This window comes from Phymastichus coffea, unplaced genomic scaffold (assembly GCF_024137745.1).
Source record: "Phymastichus coffea isolate CEN01 unplaced genomic scaffold, Cenicafe_Pcof_1.1 PCOF00109, whole genome shotgun sequence".
In the NCBI taxonomy this organism is placed as follows: Eukaryota; Metazoa; Arthropoda; class Insecta; order Hymenoptera; family Eulophidae; genus Phymastichus; species Phymastichus coffea.
The window spans coordinates 501,291-524,923 of NW_026706920.1; the positions used below are offsets into that span (position 1 = coordinate 501,291).

Sequence of the window (23,633 nt, forward strand, 5' to 3'; positions counted from 1 at the left end):
AATATAATCCAAAATTAAGATTCATGATTATCATGTAAGTAATTTATACGTGTTTGCTCTAACTCGTGATACATCGAAGTACATTTTAACACCAAGATAATATTAATAGTAATTCAGAAACGATGTAAATATTCGTAAAGTATACTTATTCGAGAAAAATACAATATTTCAAAGTATTCGATATTATCGACTCTACAGATTCTAGCTAGTGTTAGTTAATCATTTTAAGGTAAAGCGTCTTTGGCGGCGCCACTATCCATGCCTTCATATGTATGTACGTATGTATGTTGTGTTTTAATCAATAATGTAAGTCAGTAGTGATATTTTTTTTCGAAAATCTAAATTTAAGAGCTTTAAATAAATATATAGTAATAACAACAAATTTATGTTTATAGGAATAGTCAATGAGACGTTAGTCAATTTCATTATTCATAGATAATGTATTTATATTGCAATTAAATTGTTGAGATCATAATATGCATTCATGCATTTTATTGTAAAACTTTACAATTCGTAATTACATCAATTATTTAATTCATTTGTTCAAACTATATATCGCATAGTAACTTTGTTTCGGATACCATTGATTGATTGTATCGCTACCTATCTTATCTACAGTTAAAAGGAGCGTTTTTATACTTTCATCGACGATCAGTAAAAGACTGTTAAATGAATAAAAGATGCTAATAAATAAATGTACAAAATGAAGTAACAAATTTAATCAAGAATTGAACATCATTGAGTCTCGACATACCTTATTTATGAAAATATACCAATTACAATAATGTTGTGTTTTTCATTTTATAATTTCTACGAATCAGGAAAGTATATGTATAATAAAAAATTGTAAAATATGCTTGCATCTTACCTGAAGAAATGTCAAGCGTAAAGTTAAATAATCATAACAAAATTATTCAATCAATAAGGATTAAAATTTAGTTTAGATATTATTTCAACTAAACTGCTTCAGCGACGGTGGTTATTTGAGACTGTACTAGTGCAGTTTTTGTTTTTTCTTCGGCATCCTTTTTAGCTTGTTCTTCAGCTTGTTCTTGCTTTTCCAAATCTTCATCCCACTTTTTCAATCGTGCTTCAATTTGCTCGTCTGTCTCTTTAATTCTATAAACATTATCCAAATATAATCTTACTAATAACACTAGGAAATAGTAATGTTTAAATCGTAGAAATAATAATAAGTTTACTAACTTGTATTTGGTTTTGCCATCCCATATTTCAGCCGTTATTCTTCTCTGTCCAAACCATCTTCCATGAAGTAATCTTATACAAGCTTGAGCTTCTTCAACTTCTTTGAAGTTTACTTGCACTACGCCTTCAGGGTGTCTCTGAAATAAGTATGAGATATTTAAGTTATAGATCATCCAAACTATCAAACATTTACAAATCCAATCCTGCATACTAAATTCCATAAAAAATATTTAATTTATCAGGTTAACTGTTTACTGAATAGAAAATTAATACCAATATTCGATGAATACAAATGCTTCATGCTATCTCTGCTTGCGAGTGAACAGTAACTAAATATTAACCTACATTGGTTTATATCATGACGGGCATAAACGTCATTAGTAATTTTAAAATTAACTACACGATGACTGCGAAGTGTCAGAATGTCATAAAATTTTTATGTTCGTCTAGACGTGCTAGGATACTTATTACTCCATAAAATGAAATTTAAGACAATTGACCGGAGGTTTTTCGGTGATATGTTGTAGACGTTTATTCATACTTAGTATTTTTTAATTATTATATACAGTAAACAATAAAAATATTAAGGAAATACATTTATTAAGTTGATCGTAATATTTTTATAAACAAAGTTATATGACTTGAAGGTACGATGTAACTACTGAAGAAAAATTGTAAATTTTTTTTAGATCATTCTAAACTGTTAATAATATGTAGTTATAAAAATTATATTACAGAGAAGAAATATAAAAATTTTTTTAAGTTTATTCTTTTAAAATGTATTATGTACACCGATAAAAACTATTACTATATTATTTATTACTGATATTATTGCATTTTTGCAAAAGTTGAATCGATGTCTTTATAGTCATTGCCGACAATAATCGATAGTCCTATTATCAAGGTCATATTTCTCAGCAAATTCAACATAATTTATCTTTGAAATAAAATTTTAAAGAAAATAAGCTCTCAAGGAAACATGACCGATGAATATAAAGAAGTTAGCCAGAATCCATCTTTTAATTCCGGCAATTAGGCGTGCAATATTAGAAAAATTTTTTTATTTGATTGTATTTTTAGCACTTACATCATAGATAGTAACTTTTTTGACCTCGCCACATTTCTCGCACTCGGATCTCACATCTTTCTGATAGTCTAGAAGCAGCGTCACATCTTTTTCAAAATCTTCTGGCTGGAAAAGATTTTTGATGATGACAACGCGCTCAGATTTAAGTGGCTCCCCACGCATTCTATCTGGACGCCAGTCTAGTAACCTATAACCGAAAAAGAAAGTCATTAAAGTCTGGTACATTAAGAGTTACAATCAAAAGCCACTAAATCGTATTTTATCACTTACTTTTCCTGAATTTTCTTCTGCTTTTCCTTATCCTTCTTTTTCTTTTTAGGTTTTTTAGATGGATCATACTGTCCTTTAAGCTCAAATTTCGCTCTCTGAACTGATATCTTTTTGTCTCTTACTTGCCATCCATCTAAAATGTTTAATGCGAGATCTACGGACTCAATCTGTAATTTAAAAACAATTATTATGTAGTCTACTGGAATTTTTACTTAAAATTTTATACAACAAATATCAAATAGTTATTTTATTTTTTTTTATTTAACATCGCTCTATTTATGCTCCATCAGTGCTAATCGGCGACGGAGGCTTGCAATGTGTTTGAGAACAAAGCACATGAAACTTTTTCAGTGGTGCTTGTATCAATCAAGAGGGACTGCCTCATTACATGCCTCATCAAATAGTTATGCTTTAAAATTTTAAGAAATTTATTACTAGATGATAGATCACCTATACTAATCAAGAATGAGACAATGCTAGGTTTACACTTCCTATCAATGGTTGTTGAATGTCGTCTTTATTGAATGACGTAAGTATCACAGATTTAATCATGTCAACCTGATATTTGCCAATCTAGTGACTTTAATTAGGTGCGGGGATATGTAGCATTTAATGAATGCAAATGATTACAGATTTATTATTTATTCATTTTTCATGTTACTAAAAAAAAGCTTTTATGCGCACTACTCTAACTACAGATCTACAAAGGTAACATTTAGAAATAAATATTTACATAATTCACAATCAATTTCAAATGTTATACTAATGTAGACCTTCAATGATTGTTTTCTTTATTAAATATTTGACCACAATTTGCTGAGATTTCAATTTTCTTATTGCGGATCGCCGTGAAATGATGCTTAAGTGATTGTGTAATATCAAATGTAACAATTTGTTACGAACATAAGAGACGTGACAGTGACCTACAAAAATTATTTTTCCTTTTCTCTATGTGATCGTTGGAGTTCATAAATCAATCAGATGGGGTCTCTACTAATGCGAACGAAAGACACATCATGGAAATGAGATGTAATTTGGTTTCAATAACAAAGGCAGGAGTCTGTTTATTTTTCTAATTTGACGCTGCGCATAAATTATAAATTCATGAATGAAATAAACTACACGATTCTTCGCCATTCAATTATGAATCGTGAATAGCTAGTTAATACGAATGATGGTCAAAAAACAGCGTGTGAATATGTGAAAATCGTATAAGTAAATTTAATATCTCATGATAACAGAATGAAGTGTGAAGCGTTGTTATGCGGCATATTTTACGATTTTGATCGATGAGCAATTCAGGAATATAGGTCACCATCGGCTTTTTTAGAACGAGACGCGGTGACGATGACGTGTTGCTCGAAAACGCGCGCAGAATTTAAGTCTCTCACTGATTTTCGCATTCGAAACTGAGGAATTACAGTACACTTGAGTCATGTTTGTCAATTGGTTCATTCGCCATATCCGCGACGCGTCTGAAATTTTAACACAAAAAGACTCCAAAACAAAAATTCAAGGCGCTTATTCTTTCTCCGCTTGCTATTTCGAATACACAATACTGTTGTTTCTTTTATCAGTGCCGTTGTATGAAAAAAGAATAGAGCTTTCAGACAATTTTTGAAGTCCATTGCGCTATTATATTTTTAAACTGTTCGACCGCAATAAAAGAAAAGCATCAACAGAACATTACAAAGAAATGAGCCTGAAATCGGAAATCTTAAGAGACGTATCAGACAGGGAAGATTACTGCACATCCATTACCCACATGCGTCAACCTAAGCCGGTGTAATCCCTCAACCTTTTCCTTTTGCGGATTAGAAGAAACTCTAGAGAAGAAAATTGAAGCTCGCTCGCGCGCAGTGTGCGCGCGAATCGTTTCTCCACGCCTACGCATGTCACAGTTCTGTCGCATGTTAGTAGTGTATATAACGCTGCGTGCACCTCGAGGATGCATTAATAACACAATAATGTGATTTTCCACTGACGAGTGCCCGCAAGCGCGTGAGCGATTCGAATTACCTTTTTATGAATGGTTATTAATAATCTGGCTGAATGGTAGCTCTTGACGTTATTAATAAATAACGCGTCAAACGTGTCGTAAACACGGATTTACAGATGGGTTTGCCTCCGTGCGAAAAGCGATTATTTTTATGTATATACTTATCAAGCTTTCGGACAATAAAGTCATTTTCTGTCTTGCTTGTGCGCAAAGTGTAATTGTTAATATTATTATTATTATTATTATTATGCAGTAACACTTTAAAAATCTCGTTCTCACAAGCACATCTTGAAAATGACATGTTTTCATTGCATCAAAGCTTTTTACGATGATCTATATAACGTGATACATGTGAATTATTTCGAAAAGTAATTGAAAAGCAAACAGAGAATGAAGAATCACGACTAAATTGGGACTGGGATGGATCAATTACAAATTGTATCATTGAGCGGTTAATTAATCAGCTCGAGGATTGCACAGTAGTTTCAAGGCATGTTCACGTTTACTTGAGCGGTCGTTGAACTCGTTCTGACAATCAACCGTAATTCATAGAGCTCTGACGTATTTGCTTTTGCAAAATGTAATATATCAGCTATTTCTATTCAACGACTTGAATGTTCATCTTGAGAATTGCGAACGTTTAAATTGAGGAGAATAAGCATGCATTTATAAGTAATAATTTGGACAAGTTGCACATCAAAGATTTCGTACTTGATTTAATGTGTATTGTAACCATATTGATATTTGTTTTATTATTTCCAAGTGCTTTAAATTAATGTATTTTATAAGTATTATCTTTATTGCGTTCTATTTAAAATTACAACAAACTTTAAAGTAACGATGATTGATTGTTAGTGGACAGCTATTCTCAAGTCTTCCGCGAATTTTAGCGTAGTTAGCCTAGAATTTAACATGATATGCCTTTTGATCAATTTTTATTTGTCTCATAATTACCTGGAGACAAGCGAGCATTATAACAGTAATGCGTCACATACTGTTACTCTATTATGTAGTGCTGATCTCATGAAAATTTCATGACCAAGTGATAAATTTCCCACTTGTGATTCCAATGGAATGTTCTATTGTTTCAATAGGCGAGGATCAACGCGAATGTAAGTTTGAATAAGATGTAAATAAATTCGAAATTTTAAGATTTAGAAGTGAACAAATATACAGAAATTTTTTTTTAACATGGGAAAATTGAAAAGCTACTATGCCATGTAACCATGCAAATTACGTTTCTACACGTGAGATTAAAACAATATAGTAAAGTCATAAAATTAAGCCAAGCGTAAAAGTACTTCGTCTGGCATTATTATAATGAGGTTAACAACAAGTTAATTACTTGTGTGTACCTGAAGGCAAATTCAACATAATCGATCGACACGTGATTTTTACAAGATTTACAAAATAATTAGGTTGGATAAATACGTAACTGTTGATACCTTATATGCCTCGAAGACTTTGATCGCAAAATTTCACTGCGCAAGCAGTAATTCATCGCTGCGGCGGCAAGATGCAACTTTGACGTAGAGTACATATTGCCGACCTATAAATTGTTGATACGCCAATCCTTGAAGATGTGCGCGAATAAAAACAAGCGGAATAGCACGGCGGAACAGAGAGTATTTACAGCTGGCGAGTTTTCATTCCATGGAAAAACAGCAGAAGCAACAGGCGCAATGACGTGATGAAATAAAACAAGTATGTATATACAAGATCACTAGGCTGCAAGTACGCAGAAAGATGCCGGCGAAACTTGATTGATATTGATTGGTTCCTTATTAAAATTAATGATCAGAATTATTTTTATTGCTTTTTGCTGCGTAAGAAATAATTAGAGAACAGTTGAAACTTTCACGAGATAAAGTGTCTGTTTTGGTGATGCAATTATAACTACCACATCAAAAATAACTCGTATAAAAGAGTTTTCATATGAGTATATAATGATGCCTACATTCAGAATATCAAACTTGATTTTATGGAGATTAGTGATTCTTCGATTGAATTATATGGCTCGCGGTTATCGCAGATTAAATTGCCTCTTCTACCTCCCCCCTCTCGAGCAGCGAAATACGTCTCTTTCGGAGATTTATTACATCGTGTGTTGGACACATTAATTGCTCCCCATTCATTTTCGACAATTTCATTTTCACTTTATCTTATTTTCATTAATTTGATAGTTTTTATTTATTATATATTCAATCGTATTTAATTCTTACTTCTTTTGGCATAATGTGACATACGATACATTTTTCAAACTGCATTTTTTTTTAATTTCTTTTTCATTTTCTTTCGTAATTCGTTAGGTACATTTTACATAGGTTCCTAAATTTTTTTTATTGTTTTTTCTTTCGCAAGCACCAAACATTGCCAAATATATAGCTTCTTTTTAGGTTTGAAAGTTGAAAAGATTATAATTTTCACAGAAGAAATACATTAAAATATTGTTTTTAAATTTTACGCACAAGAAATTGAGTTATAGAGTAAAAGCAAGATAGGATATAAATTCATAATTTTAAAAATAACTGTATTATACGCTCTTTTCGTAAGAGACGCCGGGAAAGGGCCATTCCCGCTCGTCAGTGCGAGCGGGAGTTGGACTTTCCAGCCTTCCTGGTACGACAAGTAGTATATACGCCACGGGAAGTAAAATGGCAAGCTCACAGCTCGTGTTTGCCAATACTTTACCTCTCTAGACGTGTAATGTACTATATCTATAGTCGTTCCTTTTCCTCAACTCATCTTCATAATTTCTTCTTTCATGCTCCGTTCCTAGTCCACGTCGATCGTCTTATGTAATTGACCAATAGAATATCATCTGAAAAAGCGTCAATCCATCTCTCCCTCTCTTGTTCACTCTACCTCACGGCATTTCGGTACGAAATTCTCAGGATGATACACGAATATACATCAAAAGAAACGGCGGTTCTTTTTGCGAGATCCGGCATCAATGTCGTGACTTATTAGATGCAAGCGCAGAGCTGACCGTTTATTTGCTAAGCGGCTCTCTTCGTCTTGCTCTTCCGTCTTGTCTTTTCTTGTTGCTGTTTCTTCATCTGTTGGATCAATTTTTAATACCAAGCTGTATTCATGGATGGCCATGGCAACTGATTTAACAACTCGGAATTCATTGTAATAGATGAATGGTGCGTTATTGACACTGTACAACGAGTGATTTCTATAACTCTGTTCTTATAAAGATCAAAGCGGCTGAATGGAGCCAATTGAATAAACCCTCGATGCGTTTCAATAAAACACTAATAAAAGTCGAATTTTTTCGTTTTCACTTTGGACTTTTGTTACAACAACCTGGACTAAAATTTCACGCATATTTCAGTGAAAAGATCGTAAAAATGTTTCAAATTCATAATTTTAATTTTGTTATTTTATTCGTGTACTCATATTCCGTTTATAAAGAGTGATATATAAATAAGTAGACATAAAAGTTCACTAACAAAAAACTATATAAGATTTTGTACAGCCTTTGGGCAACAAAGAAGTATATGAAGGATTTTAACTGACAAACGGAATAATAAACATCCAATTGGAAAAGATCCTTGTCGAGCGTTGAAAATTAGGCTTCATAATACTGATATATCCGATTTGAAAGAAATGCTGATAAGCTTTCGTTTTTCAATAGGCGCATGCACACGCATGATAGTTTTCAGACCACCTACGACGTAATGAACAGGAATAGGCATAAACCATCGGTGGCAAATAATAGAGCCGTCGTCACCCATTCACTTGGCAAGCATTTGGTATTCAAGTCACGTGCAGCGACTTTCACGCGCTACCGGAGGATCTTCGAGAGAAGCGGCTGCTTTCTGCTTTTTTTTTCGTCGTCTCTTAGCGGCATTCGTGTACACATGTATGGCGAAACAATGCAGTTTGTTTTGTCTGCAGCGCAACATTTTTATAGGTTAACGTACGTTTTCGGAAAACGTAATATTTGCCATATAGGATTGAGTGAAACCTTGAGACGCAACTGTTGACCCGTGTATGCGTCATAAATGAGCAGGCAGAATGAGAAAAAGAGAGAGGGTGAAGTAGGTATGTGCGTAGTTGTAAAAGCACGTCGAGTATATATGTAATATGCCCTTCGCGCATCGTTTATTTTTACCATTACGCGGGACAGGTTCATGATTTGGGGCTTTCGTTTCGCTACACGCATCGTCGTCAGTCTCCGCCACTGCTGGTTTTCTCGCTTCCGCGACGTAAATCAGTAAGGAGGCGACAAAAATTAGCTGGACGCCGAGTATATATATTGTAATTGAGTTCCGCGTTTCGTGCGCGCTCTCACGCTCTGCACTTTGCCCACTTTGCTTACAAGTGACACGGTTATATTTGAAATGCTAAGGTCGACGATATTTTATCGTCGCTCTCTTTCGCGCGCGAATCCACTGAATGAATAAGCAGTCAATGAAACGTATGTGTACGCGGAGATTGTTCGGTTGATGCCCGAGGTATATTCTTTATGATCGACGATTTGCATGCTGGGTCGTCGCATGAGAAAAACATATACGCGTGTACGCGTAAAAGAAATATTTCTCGCTCTTTCTTTTTATTATATTTTGAGGTTTAGCCGAGACGTTATAGCAAGCGTTCACGGATTGTAAAAAAGGGCTATTAACCGATAGACAAAGAGAGCCGTAAATCAGTCTTCGTCGAAAGCAGTACTGAAAGTTGGAGAGAGGCGTAAAATGAAAATTCCCTTTGAGCTGAAATTTTGAAAGTGGCGAGGCGTACAGTAAGTTTATTGCACAATATTCGCGCGTAGTTGAACTATTTTGAGACGAGGCGGGCTCCCTTCGGCGAATCGATTTTTCGCCGTAACGCGTGCTGCTTTATCAACCGAACAATGCTGCTATTCAATATGGTTGTATCGTCACGCTTATCGCGATAATCAGAAAACCGTAAGGAAGATTTATTCGACAATCGATGGCGTCTTGTGTCATCTATAAAACATCCATTAGATTAGAAAAGGCTCTAAACGAGTAATTAAGATATAATGAAATGTCAGGCGATTCGCGAGCAACACGATTTCGGTCATACGTGTCATAAGATGACATAAGATTTGAACGCAGCAGCGTCGTATCTTATGTCAAAAGCAATTATAGCTCATTCGTGTTGCGTAAGAGATTTTCGCGCGCCGGGTGGTGGTGTCAAAGTGTGTCAAATAATCGTTACAGATCGCATGTGCAGCAGTGCTAGCCGTCAGTTTATGGAGATGCGAGATAAAAAAAAGAAGGAAGAATTCTCTTTTCTTCTCATTCATGTACACTCGCCGTACGCGGTGACATCAATTCCCTCGCATGACGCGCAAAGATCGCTTCGGATATATTGTACTTGAGTGTATTCGTTTGATCTGTGCCCTTATCTGCGGGGCATATCAGCGACAACCTAGTAACCAATTCGCATAATTTTAAGCGATTTATGCTGCTCGCCAAGCGGGAGCCTCGTAAAAAAGCGCAATTTACGAGTTTTCGCGAGAAACCAAAGATATAGGCTTAGCTCGTTGTTTTTTTTTCTTTTATAGGCGACCCTCCTCGTACGCGCGAAAGCGTCAGACAACCGAGAGACATCATAAGAAGCACTAAGGAAGAGTGTCGTGTATAAGTTTGTAAGTAACTCGCTTAGTGCCAATGTACACATTGATGCTTTTATGCGTCACAATGTACGAGTGCAGAAGTGTCGATAAGGATGCTGACCAGTGCCGTCTGCTACGACACTTTATTCCTCTTGAGCCGGTGACCTTGCGTTGCTACTGCTCGTCAGCTCGTCTTCGAACGGCATACAGTCGATTCTACAGAAGCAATCGAAGCAGCCTCTGCCGCGCTGTGTCAATTGAAAATAAGCCGAGGGCCGCGCGCGGCTGATAGCACGCACAGCTTCGCTAAATAGATTATCGCTCGCGCAAGGCTTTCCAGCAAATCGTCGTGATTGCCTGCGCGCAAACTCATCAAAAATCCATTGCACTCGTTCGGCAACATACACATCAATGTCGAGAGATATGGACGTGAGGCGACTCGACAGCGCCTTGCAAACTGTTCGCACTCGGCATGCCTAGACGGCCCTAGTTTTGCGGAACCAATGGGAAATAACACGCTGGCAAGCCTCTTTTCTGCGCGCGCTTTCAAAGGGGCTAACTGTCGGTGGGGAAGAGCAATGGCCGCGATCTAGCGGGGATATCTATCTGCGATGCGGATTGAGACGTTGTTGCGCCTCAACAACCTGGCAGCGAGTCAGAGAGTTGCATGCCGATCTGCTGAACGCGGTCACGGTGCGTAAGATATGTGCATGCTGCCGACTAATTTAGCGTGCATTGTTTTTCGACGTCCAACATTCGTTCCTTGACGCTCGACTGATTCTCACTGCTAAACCTCATTCGGACCAATCGAGTAAAAGCTTCACCAAGTTGTCAAAAAATAAAAATAGTGAACGAGTCACGTATGAAAGGTGCAGTGAGCGTTCTGGTGGTAGCCCCCCCCCCCCTCCCTAGCGGTTTATAATAATCACGCACAAATCATCGCCGTCGATGCAACTCGCCAAAAAACTGATGACATGGGCAGGCGACGACGAGCAGCACGAGAGAAAGTCGATTACCGGCATCGCGCAAATCGGTTTTTCAGCGCGCCTCGGACAGAAAAAAAACTGACCGTCTCCAGAGAGCGACGTATCCTCAATTTAAAACTCGCTTAATAATAATCAATAGCACGCGTACCGAAAGAAAAACAGATATCGTCGTAGATGCTACAAAGACAACCGAATTAGGGAAAAGAAAAATTGTCCGATCAGACCCTGGTGAAAGAAATGAAGACAAAAAAATAAATATTCAATACGCATATAACTTGGACGCATGATCTACAGAGATAGCACAAGTTGAAGACGGGGTACGTGTGTTTGTTCATTTAAAGTGTCTACTGTAATATGCAGGAAGTCGCAGCAGCGGACCGAGTACGCTGATGAATGAATGAATATTTTCTAAATGGTGTTTTCTTCTTAAATGAAATCTTTTGTGCTGCCTTTGCAATCATTTTAACTGTAAGCGCAAGAAGAGTTGCGCTCACGGTTTTGTCAGAAAAAATATGCGGTTTTTGGCATGATTCGTACCGGATGTGTCGCTCGTGCATTTTATTTATTTTTTGTTGCTTCGAGTTTCATACTTATAACGAGCACCAGAGTTTTGCGCTAGCACACACGAGTTAACGTCGGCGTCGTGTGTCGCTTTTCGCGAGTGTACCGCTTTAATGCATCGTTTCTTTTTCTTCCGCTTTGAGCCTTCAAACGAACTTACGTTATTTTTCAAAATTACATGTTTACGCGCTACCGCGAAACAGTCAAATGAAAATAGCCTGTGACAGGTGTTTTAGTGATTCAATTTTCAGAGTCGATCATTACAGCGTGTAGCTGTTTATTAATAGTCAGGAATTTTTACGCGAGTAATTACTCTTGAAAATTGCTTATCCCGCACAATCGGTGCCAAAACAATTCGACTTCCTGCCATTTAACTACTGCTAGTTTATTTGCAGGTCCAATAGTTCAATAACTTCTTTATTTCAAGCACGTTAAATTTGTTTGAAATTCAAATACCAATAAGTAATAAGTAGCATTGAAAAATTATACTAAGGTTTCGTTACGACTCAACTACGTTTTTTGCACGTTCATTACCTCTACAGTAAGCTTTTACATTTCTCAAGTTCATATACATTTGCTGATGTTTTTACACAACCTTTTTAACAGAGTACTGTGGCAATATCATACAAAGTATACTGCACTCTTACGTTCAACTTGACATTTTTACCGGAAGAAAAGAAAGTTTGAAATGACCGAAATTTCGAAATAAGGAATTCATTGAAATACCGTACACGGACTTTTTTTATTTAGTTTCACTCAATGATCCCCGCCCCGGTAATAACTGAAAAAATATATATTTCTCTTTAACGAATGAAAAAAATATACATTTCAATAAGCTATACTCTTAGAGAGTAGTCTTCTCTTAAAACCCTGTATTTACGCCTTTCACTCATGATAAGCGTACAAAAAAAAACACGCAACGTCTTCATAAATCGCTTCCAACGAGTCGCGTTGCCTACACCCAAGAATCGGTTCAGTAGTCCAAAAAAGCTTGCGCTTGCATTAAACGAGCCGCTGACTGACGCCACGGTAACTTTATCGCGCATTTCAATCGCGCTACACTTTGCCCGCCTGGTGGAATATTAACGGGCCGCGTGCACACACGCCTGAGTATACAATGATGCGCGCCGCGAAAAAATTATGTGTGCTTTACCTATCAATCTTTCTTCATTATTTTTTACTCGACAATTTAATATGTCTCTTAGGCTATCACTGATAATAAACAGACTAATTTTGACGATGGGAAGCTGCAATTCTTTTTCGAGATCGCAGAGTTGAGAAAAAATTTGTTTATACTGCAGTATCATATTTACTTTACTTTTATCGCGATAAAAATTTCTAGGTGATTTTAATAACAAATATCCGGTTTTATTGTACGAAATGGACAGAGTTTCAAAATAACCATTTCATTCTTTGCCATATTATTTGTTTTGTAAATAGGCGATTCAGTTTCTTTTCTTAAGCTTAATCTGATGGAATTTTTGTACAAATTTACCAAATAAATAAATTTAAATGTCATGTTATTCAATGAAAATTTGGTATGAGCTTGTTTGAAAAAATTAATCGGCGATTTGATATGAAATTATTAATAGACATTGTATCACAACCTTCGGACAGTTGTGCACAATTTTTTTTGCATTAGAAACAAGAGATAAGTCAAGTTAGAAATGAGGAGGTCTTCTTCAGTATTTATAATTTGAATCTACTTATGATTTGGAATTAATGTAATTTGTTGAAATATATATTTTTTTCGAAACACAAAATAAAAAATACAGACTAACGTCCGTCAATGCAAACAAAACAATTTACTGACTCTTTCTAAAGATCTCATCATAGGTAAAATCATTTCAGCATAAAAACAATAGTTAGTGGTATGAGTTGTACAGCTCACGCCCAGCATAACATCAGTCGTCATCGCTGAAATCGGAATTCTCGACGACAAAAAAAAAAACAAAAAGAAAAAGCTATCGTTGCACGCATTATTCACTCATACTTGTCACGCTGCGTATTCCTTCAACATTTTTCATAATTCAGAATTCGTCGGCAAAAGGCAATTGTCGCGTATACATGTATGGATACTGTAAGCGCCGACGTCATCGGGAGCGCGAAGCGCCTGCCACGGCATCGGAAAACGAAGCAGCACACAGCAGCGGCGGCAGCCGGACCTCTGCTTTAGTTCAGCGCGAACCACCGGCAAAGAAGGACGAGACGACGCATTGATATTCGGCGATACATTACGATTCATCTTTATTAATACTCGACCAGTGAAACTAAAGTTTAGTTTAGTCAAGCCAGTGTGAAATTTTTTGGTTTTGTCGCCGAAATGCAAGAGGCCGCGTGACGGTTTATTCATTGTGGTGAATTAACGTGTGGATTCGCTCATTCATCATGCTAACGTATTGGGTTGTGCTGTTATCGTCGTTGCTCTTACGCCAAGTCGCCACAGGTAATTAATTTAAAGCTTTCATAAAAGCTTCCGTGGCGAATTTATCCAGAAGCCAAGAATCAATGAAAATTCCTTTAAATTCTGCTAATTAATCAAGTGTCGAATAATTTGTCTACGGTACATTTTATATATGGATTTTTAATATTTCAAGGGAATAATACTTGAAATCAATTCCACCGATTTTATATTTAATGAAAAATTAAGTTTGAATGTTGTCTTTTGTTAGAATAATTTTAGAGATTAGAGAATTTGATGATTGATTTATTGTGAACTGTAGCTGGGAATCCAAAGAATTTAGTATTTGAAGTATTTGAACGGAACAAACGAAAGACAAGTAGTAGAATATGTTAAAAACAAAACAAAATGGGATTTGAAAATGTTGAATAATAGATTGACATACTTTTCGAACAATAATTCGTTCGTGACATTCTAACAATTTGCTATTTTAAGTCACTTACTTTTCTTGGAACTGCAGCGGAATAATATTTAGTGCCATCACAATAAAACTTAAATGAATTCATCGTACATTATAATTGATATTATTTTTTCTCATAAAATAATTTCTGCTAATCTGACGCGGAAAAATCGCTTGATTACTAAATAGATTGTAATCTTTCTAATCTTGACAATATAATCAAACTTCGGAAGTATTTTATTGAACTTTTATCATTTGATTTAAACACGCAAGGAAAAAGCACGCACATGGCGGAAAAAAAAAGAATGAAACAAAAATTAATGGACAAAAATAAGTGCGATAAAGTCTAAACGCGAAAGACAAACAAATGGAACTAGCAGGGAAGCTTTATGTATGCATATTTAAGCTTAATTTGAATTAATTTTTACCAAAACTTTCTTGAAAAACAAAACCACGCTTGCTAAAACTAAAAGAGTCGTCAGCGAGTCTCTCTCTCTCTCTCTCTCTCTCTCTCTCTCTCTCTCTCTCTCTCTCTCTCTCTCGACGGAAGTCCCTGAATATGCTATTTTAAGGTTTTTCCAAACACAATGCATACGCGCCTACGTTTTTCCACCCATGCATCAGCATTGTGCGGTGCGTGTATCGCACGCGTATATTTACCAGCCGACGGCGGCGGCTGGGGTATGAGAGAAACGTTTTGTATGCATACCGCCCGGCGCGCAGAAAGATTTTTGGCACGCCGAGGTCAATGTCATGCGTGCTCTTATGTGTACCGCCGTTTAATCGGATTGTGGTCAAAAGGGAGCGAATCGATTGTTTGCTCCTCCCCCCTCCCCCTGCTGCTGGACTTTTACCGAATGTGCGCGATAGTTAACGAATATCGAATTGAACGTGATCTTTTTAGATGACGACTTTTCGATTTAGGGCTGATTGATAAACGCGGGGCTTTCTGAACTTAAAAATGAAAGTTGATTTTGGAAGATACATCGTTGTTGACTCGAATCCAATAAAATTTTCGTTTGTCTTCCGCCGGAAAATAGGTCTATTTACAGAAACTATACATTCACGTTTTTTCGTTAAAGCAACCCTGTGTGTGTGTATATATATATATATATATATATATATATATATATGTCATATTTACTCATCAAGCTGTAATTTCATACATGTGACTTGATGGATCACCATCCCGCGTGTTACGCGAATAAACAGTTAGATGATGAAAAAAGCTTCCACGTGATACTGTAAAGCATTGCGCGCATACTTCTCATTCGTATATATAATTTGCAGGAAAAATAAAGAGAGAGAGAGAGAGAGAGAGAGAGAGAGAGAGAGAGAGAGAGAGAGAGAGAGAGAGAGAGAGAGAGAGAGAGAGAGTCGTGCCGCTTTGAACAGATGCGATTTCACGGGGTACTCGACCCCTGCATGATGCACCCGCATAGACCATCGGTCTATTTTCACGTGAATCGTCGCAGTTCATAGTTACCACCGTTAATGTCGCTCAATAAAATCAGATTGTCGACTCACAATCTGTCAACTCTGATCAATTGTATTCTCTTACTAACTACAATATTTGCACATTTCTCATCTGCATCCAAAGATTTATGCATAACTTATTTTGACAATATCAACTCGTTAAACAGCCAAATGATCCAAAGCGCGTGTTTATACACATTCCATTTTACGAGGATCGAAGGCGAGTCTAAAATACTTCTTTATACTCGTGTATGAGAAAAGGAAACAAGTCCGTAAAATTTCTAAAAAAAGAAGAAAGAAAAGAATAGTGTCGCTACCGATATATCCAAGTGTCGAATTAATCAGGCGCTATGCACGAAAATAGTATCAACGCTTGCGTCAAGTATGTTTGGCTGCTGCTGCGCTTGCAAGTCCAGAGCAAAAAGGTTCTTCCTGTTGGATTTGTACACGGCGACACAGCACATACTACGCTTTATCGAGATAATGTACGACCAGGTTGCGCATGTTTTTCTTTTAACTATCAGCTGATTGTAGATATCGAACTAAATTAATTAGACTACGAGGAAAGTTATACGACGCTCGATCGCGATAATTGAGTGTGAATTACGCTTAAAAAAAATAATAATAATAATAGGCTTGTTATCTTGCACCGGTTTTACCTTTCTTGCGCGATTCTCTAAAAATAGCAGTTCGACAAAACGAAATGTCAACAATATCGACTACGGGTCCCTCGGCCGACGAGCTTATGTCAGCGTTTATTAAAATCATAAAAGCGGTCTCTGGGCGCTCGCAGACTGTTCGCACGATGTTCACGCGATGCGATCATAGTGTTATTTTCACTTTCTCTGAAAAATTTGACGCATCTACTCGTCGGGTGTCGAGGATAAAAGAAAAAAAAACTAAAGCTTCTCGAACCCAACCCACTGTAGGCTCACATTTATCTTACTTGGCTCATGTTAAAACGGAAACAGGGCCATGATCGCCGAGAGGTGCAGAAGTCATTCGAAAATAGCGCTTTGCGAATGTAAAGAGCATTAAAAGAAAATGAGTAAATGCCATCTGTACGAAGCGCGATATTGCCCGAGCCGATCGACACTTCTCTTGTCTCGCTCTCGGTATTTTAGGTCACGCGCGAGTTTACTTTTGCCATATAACGTTCGATGTTATGTGCAGCCATATTCCGGCAAAGGTGTACCCGGCGTACGCGGCTAGTCATTAACACTTTTTCGAAGCGACGCCAAGTCGGTGTCTTCCTTTTCTTTTTTCCTCGCCGTGTTCAGGTGGAAATTCGAACGGTGAGGTCGACGACCAACGTGAGCCCGAATTGGCCAATATTTTCAATGTTGCATTATTGTTCGGTATCTAAATGCGATAACGGCTGATTACGCGCTTGTTCAATCACGTCGCGCGATACGCATTCCATTCATAAAAATCCCGTTCGCCACTTATCTCGAAATAAAATTTAGAAGGGATCTTGAACAAAACTAATTTCGTCCGACAATTACGAGCAAACTCTTTTTTAAATGATGGAAAGTATCGTCGAAGGAATGAGCTTGCCCCGCGCACTCAATAAGTCTTAAACGCAAACACTGTACACGATAGTTCTAATGAACCACTCAAATATATCTTACATATTGTTTTCAATCGCAATTCGAAGGATAGTTAAAATATTAGCGCGATTAGAAAAACAAGTAGTATCGTACACAATGCATCTTTGCATATATCAGTTGAAAGGGGCGTAGGTAAATATAATTGGTGCAGACCGCGCAACTACCGATCGTTTATCGCTTGGGCACGCGCAAGGTTATTATGAGCGAGGATCACTATCGATTGATACTTCAGCGCCACGCCACGGCTTTATGCTTTTTACCCGCGAGAATCGTCGAAAGAACAAAACTCGGCAAACTTGGGCTCGCATCAGGAGAAATTTAGATGCAACATTAAAGAGACTCGCGTTACGCAATGACTATTTCAAAGCTGCAAATAACGTTGCCAGTCCCGCGATGAAGAATGCCAGATAAGGCGGCTACGCACACTCTAGCGGCTGCAAGATCGTGCAGCCAGTTTGCATGCACTTATTTGCGCAACAGTGCCGAAGCCCACGTTAAACGCGCCGAAATCCGCCGGACGTTGTTTCCTCGTGAGCGTTCAGCTCAACAGCTAAAAATGGTCGGATTGCAGGTGCCGAGTGGAGTTTCGACGCGGATGACTCACAGCTGAATTTGCAACAGGTGCACGAGGAGACCGGCAATTATCCCGAGCAAGAAGGCATTCAACGATTCGAATGCCCCGCGGGATTCTTCCGATTAAGACGTTATTGTTACTATCTGAGCGCTGGCACAGCTTCATGGAGGGACGCTCACTTTCAGTGCACCGCGAGAAACGCCACGCTTGCCGTGCTCAATCGCAACGGCAAAGATAAGATGCTGAGGAAGTACCTTCTAGGTGACCAGTTCAGTAAGTGTCGTTGCTCGTGGAAACCAAAGGCAACTTCGGAACTGCCTCCGAACAATAGCCGCGGGGCTGTTTGGGAGAGCGATCGAGGCCACAGTCGCGCCTCAATGTTGATTCAGCATGCACGCGAAAGCTCCGAAAGCTCGCGCGAATCAAACGGCGCAAGCCAACTTTAACTTACGCGCGTTTGGAGAAGGGGCTAACAAGCAAACGACGCGATAACTAAAAGCCCCCTTTCCGCAGGCAGACTGGAGAGATGGATCGGTGGCATCTACAACTGGCGTCAGATGATTTGGGAATGGGGCGTGACCGGCGAGAAGGTGCTATTTCGGAACTTCGGCAATTGGACTGCAGCAACTATGGCCCGAGAGCATGAGTGCATGGTCGTTGATCCGGCGATTAAGTACAAATGGAGCGCACGCGGGTGTTTCCAGCAAAAGTATTTTATATGCGAGGCACCGGCTGGACGCATTCTAGGTAAAAGTAAGGATCAGCACAAGCCACACCATACTATACTCTAATTTTTTTTCAATTTGTTCCTTGACCTCTCTTTCTGAGACTTTGCTTCACGTATTCTTGCCAGTACGTGCGCGCCCGCGCGTGTGCGTGTTTGTGTACGCATGTCTGACTGAAGATGATGCTAAGTCGGGCGTAATTTTATTAGGGGCAGGCGCTGTTCGCTAGATCTTCTTGTTATTTGATACTGAAATCCCACAACTAGTCTGTGATACTGAGCAATTAAACTCGACTTTTGTATAATCTGTGACTTAAAGGTTCAACTTCCAACGCGTTGCTGTCGATTATAAGAGAATTATGAAAAATTTTTATTTTTTGCAGGTAGGCGTCGTAAAAACATAAGCGACCCGCATGCACCGCAGAATCAACGAATAAGATCTAACGCTAAGAACGAGAATAAACGTGCAAGAAGTGAATTGAGGCAGCAGCATCAACAACGTCGAGACAAGAATGGGTCGCTCAAATCTATACGGAAAAAGAATTGGCATCGACAACACGAAGACAACCAGTTCTGGGCCCACGGCATCAAGTTTGGCTCGCGCCCGCCAAAAGGGTAAAAAACATTACGCTTGACGACTTTTATAGGCTACCGTGTGGACGCATTCTCGGATGTGCTGCTGTTAAATTTGTTTATTATACGGGTTTCCGATATCCCTCCTTGTAGCGGTAGTCAAAGCGGCATTTTTCCATTGTTAGAGATAACGTATAATTTGAGCCGACAACAAGTTGTCATGATCGAGGAAGACGTTAGCTGATAACCCAGTTCCCATAACGATGGAAGCCGATGAATCATTTATTGTTTTTTTTTTCGCAGTTTGCGACGAACACGTTTGCACAAGAAAGGCAAACACTCGAAGAAGCAGCCACGATTCTACAAGAAAAAGATGGCAATACTCGAACCACGAATCGCACAGATAATACCGAAAGCAGGTGAATTCGGCACTTTCTCGGCTAATAAATCACCAATCGGTCCATTAGCTTTAGCAGAAGAAAAAGTTCTATTTCCACCATCCTACGATGCTAGAAGCGTATTCACAAATGAAGAAATTCTCATCAAAACATGAGCAAGATGTGAATGAAGAGAGAAGACTGGTAAAAATGTGCGTTTTGCGAAAGTTGAGAATTTTAACAAGAAAAAAGAGTACCAGTGTATTTTCTACATAAGTATTTATATGCCCTATCATATATGGCGGAAACAAATCTATTGAATTTGAATTATTTATTTCGCTCGGAAGTTTTCGTAGACCAATGCCTGTTCAGTACATTTGTTTCCAACTGATGATATTTATTATTTACTATTACGTAAGTACGTATTGTCAGCTGCGATGAAAAAAAATGATTTTAACGTCGACAGCATAATTATATTTCAACATTTGACAGTATATCACCAGTACCGTTTTGTGTTTTTATGTAAGTGTAAAACTATCATAGCGAGCGTAGCTCAGATGAGACTCCAATCGTAAAAAAGGTAGAGGGGTTTACTACTAGTCGATAGACAGAAACTAAGCGCTCTTAAAAGCCACGTGAGGAGTCTCGTTTTCTTCGAGTGATAAAAAAACGGCGTCTCGAGACAAGAAATGTGCGTGTCTGTGTGTGTGTGTGTGTGTCTGTGTGTGGTTTATAGATTATGAGACGCGCAATATGGCATTTCCATTAACCGTAATAGCAACTATTTACTTCTCCAGTATTTAATTATTGACGAGCTGAATGAATTGACATATCCGCGTTCTTTTTATTCGAAAGTACCCAGTGAAAAATGTCATTGGCAATTGTGTGGATTATTTTTAGGAATTTATAATATAAAGGGCTGAAAAACACAGCTACACTGTACTTTTAATTGTAGTAAAAAATAATTTAACAATCTAATAAAATAAGCTTTGACATTTCTTACTAGATATCAATCAATATATAAGAATGTTAATCTATGTGCATTATAAATTTTACAATGACCTTTTTCAATATATTAAATAATAGTTGTTATCTTTTACGAGTGACCTCCAACTTCTTTAACCGGTTATTATATAACTATTGATTTGCGCAAATTTAAAACCTTAATCAATTAACATTGTACCAACAGTCTTATAATTTTTAGCAATAACAAATTTAATGTTTACTGCCAGAAGAAAGTGTATTTAGTAGAATGTCATCAATCACGATTTCTCAAGTTTTTATCGCGTAAAATCTGAATTTCTTCAGTACAAGTGAAGTTTAAATTGTTATTTTAATAAATTATCTCGTAAGGAATGGTGTAATCTGATTATATTAAATAGAATAAATTGAAATGTTAGTGTGATTACTAACTATAAAATAAAAAAAAAGATATTTGTGAATAACATAATATAGCACTTAATTTGTTAACTATCCACACATTTTTATACTAAACTGCTTGTAAATAATCGAGTATATGTATAATTTAATAGTATCATAAAATAGTTATTTACTTGTATTGATAATAAATCCTGTATTTCATATTTTTATGAAAGAGTGTTTGATTAAAAACATATTGGTTTCCAATTTTATTCAATTTTAATGTACCCATGTAAATTAAAATTTCAATAATTATTTTTAAATTCTATTTTTAAATAATTGTATTATTATTAGCATTATTTAAAAAAAAATTTTAATATTTGTGACTTTATCAATTAAAAAAATGTAATTTAAAAAAGAAATTAATATAGACTCACCTTTATGTATGTGCAACGAGCATCACCTTTCAATTCTCCATTTGAATCTGTATACAATTTAAGTTTATCTTTTCCTTTTTCATCTCGAGCAAGTAATCCACATTTGCAAACTAATTCTTTAAGCTCTTCTATTGTGATATCTAGAGGTAAATTAGATATGTAAATAGTGGTATTGTGAGCCTCATCAATTTCAAACCATGTTGGAGGTTCTGCAGCTTTTCTCTTATTTTCAGCCTTCTTTTCTTCTTTAGTTAACTTATTTACTTTCGGTTGTTCTGGTGGATTGGACTGACTCTTTGTGTCTGCACTAGAATCTGTGCTACCAAAATTTGTAAAACCATAATTCATCTGGTACCTAGCCATAAAATCATCATCCACCTAAAAAAATTTTCTTCATATAGTATGTATAATTATTCATCAATAAATTAATTAAAAATAATATATAAGCAAGGAGGCTTCACAATAAATGTATTTAAAAGCTTAAATGATTTTAATATAAAGAACATTCATTAATTTGAAGAACTACTATTATTTAACAAAAACAATGTAGTATTTTATTTTCTGAAAATATATTAGTTAATCTAATAATCAATTAAAGATTATGGATTAAGTAATAAAATTATATACCTTTGGAAACCAAGCACTTTTTTCACGATCATAAAAATATGTAGAACCATCATTTGGATCTGTGTATGTGTGTGTATCATTTTCAAACCCATATATACCCTGACCTAGTGATTGATTTGGGGGATTTTGTCTTTCACTTTTGTTGTCATTACTGTCATCTTTTTTAAGATCTTCATCATCTTTCATCACCCACTCATTTGTTTCATTTAGAAATTTGTATGTTACATTTGTTGTTTGATCTGTATATACATAATTTTTGCCATCGTATTTGTAATTTTTCATGACATCAGTTACATTTTCATTTTTAATTGATAATTCATCTACATCTAGTAAAAAGTTATAAATAAGAACATGATAAATATAACAATAAATATACAAGTTTTATAAAAATATGAAACATTACATACTCCACTTATTTTCTTCAGCATTCCAAACCAATTTCCTATTAGTTCCTGGCTCAGTGTATATACATTTATCACCTTCGTAAGTGATATTATCTGAATAGTTTTGCTTAACTGAATTTGAATTTTTAGAAATATCTTTTTCTTCCTCTTCTTCATCTGTGTCAAATTCTTCAATATCATCATTATCTTTCGTATAAGTTACTTTAGGTTTTTCTTTGTAAAACCCTTGTGGTTGATTAGTTGAAGTTATTAAAACAGATTCTTTATCAGACTTTTCAGTAAAATCTGTGACATTTGTCTTCTGTTCAATTTCATTATCATTTGATGGAATGTTTTCGCTACTATCTGAAAGATTCATGGTAGATTTGTTTAGATTATTGTCTTCTTCTTCAATCATTTTATCAACTTTAGCAATTATAAATTTACGTAAAATATTTAAACACTAGAAGAATATTAATTGGGTTAGGTTTGCATTATTTCAATTTCTGTCTAAAAACTTTTACATGGCTAACACTTATAGTGATACAGAAACAAGTTCTATAAATCTATAAATATTCAAAAAGTTCAATATTTTCACAGTAATAAAAAAATTTTAATAATATAATTTGTTATTTTAAATTATATTTTGTATATATCATTACAGATGCATTCTCAGAACTGATGACACATACATAAACATCACAGAATCCAGATGCACATATACTATATACATAAGATCAATAAAAAGCCATTCTTCATTACCGACTGTCACTAACTGATTCAGTGTTAAACACATATACACACACACACATAGTAATACACACACCACAAAAAATGTCAAATATAATAAGTTATAAACGAAATGTCAACTAAATATTGGACTGCATAAATTAATTAACAAATACAAATCACTCATATACCGGATATTAGTTA

At 36.4% G+C, this 23,633-nt stretch overlaps 2 protein-coding genes across 3 annotated transcripts; one reads left to right on the plus strand and one right to left on the minus strand.

The window, feature by feature from the left end:
• Positions 1-460: 460 nt before the first annotated feature.
• Positions 461-23,482, minus strand: LOC131670354 (HIV Tat-specific factor 1 homolog). Its single transcript, XM_058945880.1, has 7 exons — positions 22,725-23,482; positions 22,318-22,643; positions 21,691-22,068; positions 2,564-2,730; positions 2,294-2,480; positions 1,207-1,343; positions 461-1,119 (listed from the first exon to the last, which is right to left on the minus strand). Exons 1-7 carry the CDS (start codon positions 23,116-23,118, stop codon positions 957-959), a joined length of 1,752 nt encoding a protein of 583 aa, XP_058801863.1. The 5' UTR covers positions 23,119-23,482; the 3' UTR covers positions 461-956.
• LOC131670355 (uncharacterized) lies at positions 13,896-21,399 on the plus strand. Of its 2 annotated transcripts, none has more exons than XM_058945881.1 (5): positions 13,896-14,145; positions 18,218-18,493; positions 18,734-18,973; positions 19,328-19,559; positions 19,821-21,399. In XM_058945881.1, exons 1-5 carry the CDS (start codon positions 14,088-14,090, stop codon positions 20,068-20,070), a joined length of 1,056 nt encoding a protein of 351 aa, XP_058801864.1. In that variant the 5' UTR covers positions 13,896-14,087; the 3' UTR covers positions 20,071-21,399. The 2 variants fall into 2 exon arrangements, with proteins under 2 accessions (XP_058801864.1, XP_058801865.1); XM_058945882.1 differs by having other exon boundaries at positions 18,734-18,967.
• Positions 23,483-23,633: the final 151 nt, after the last annotated feature.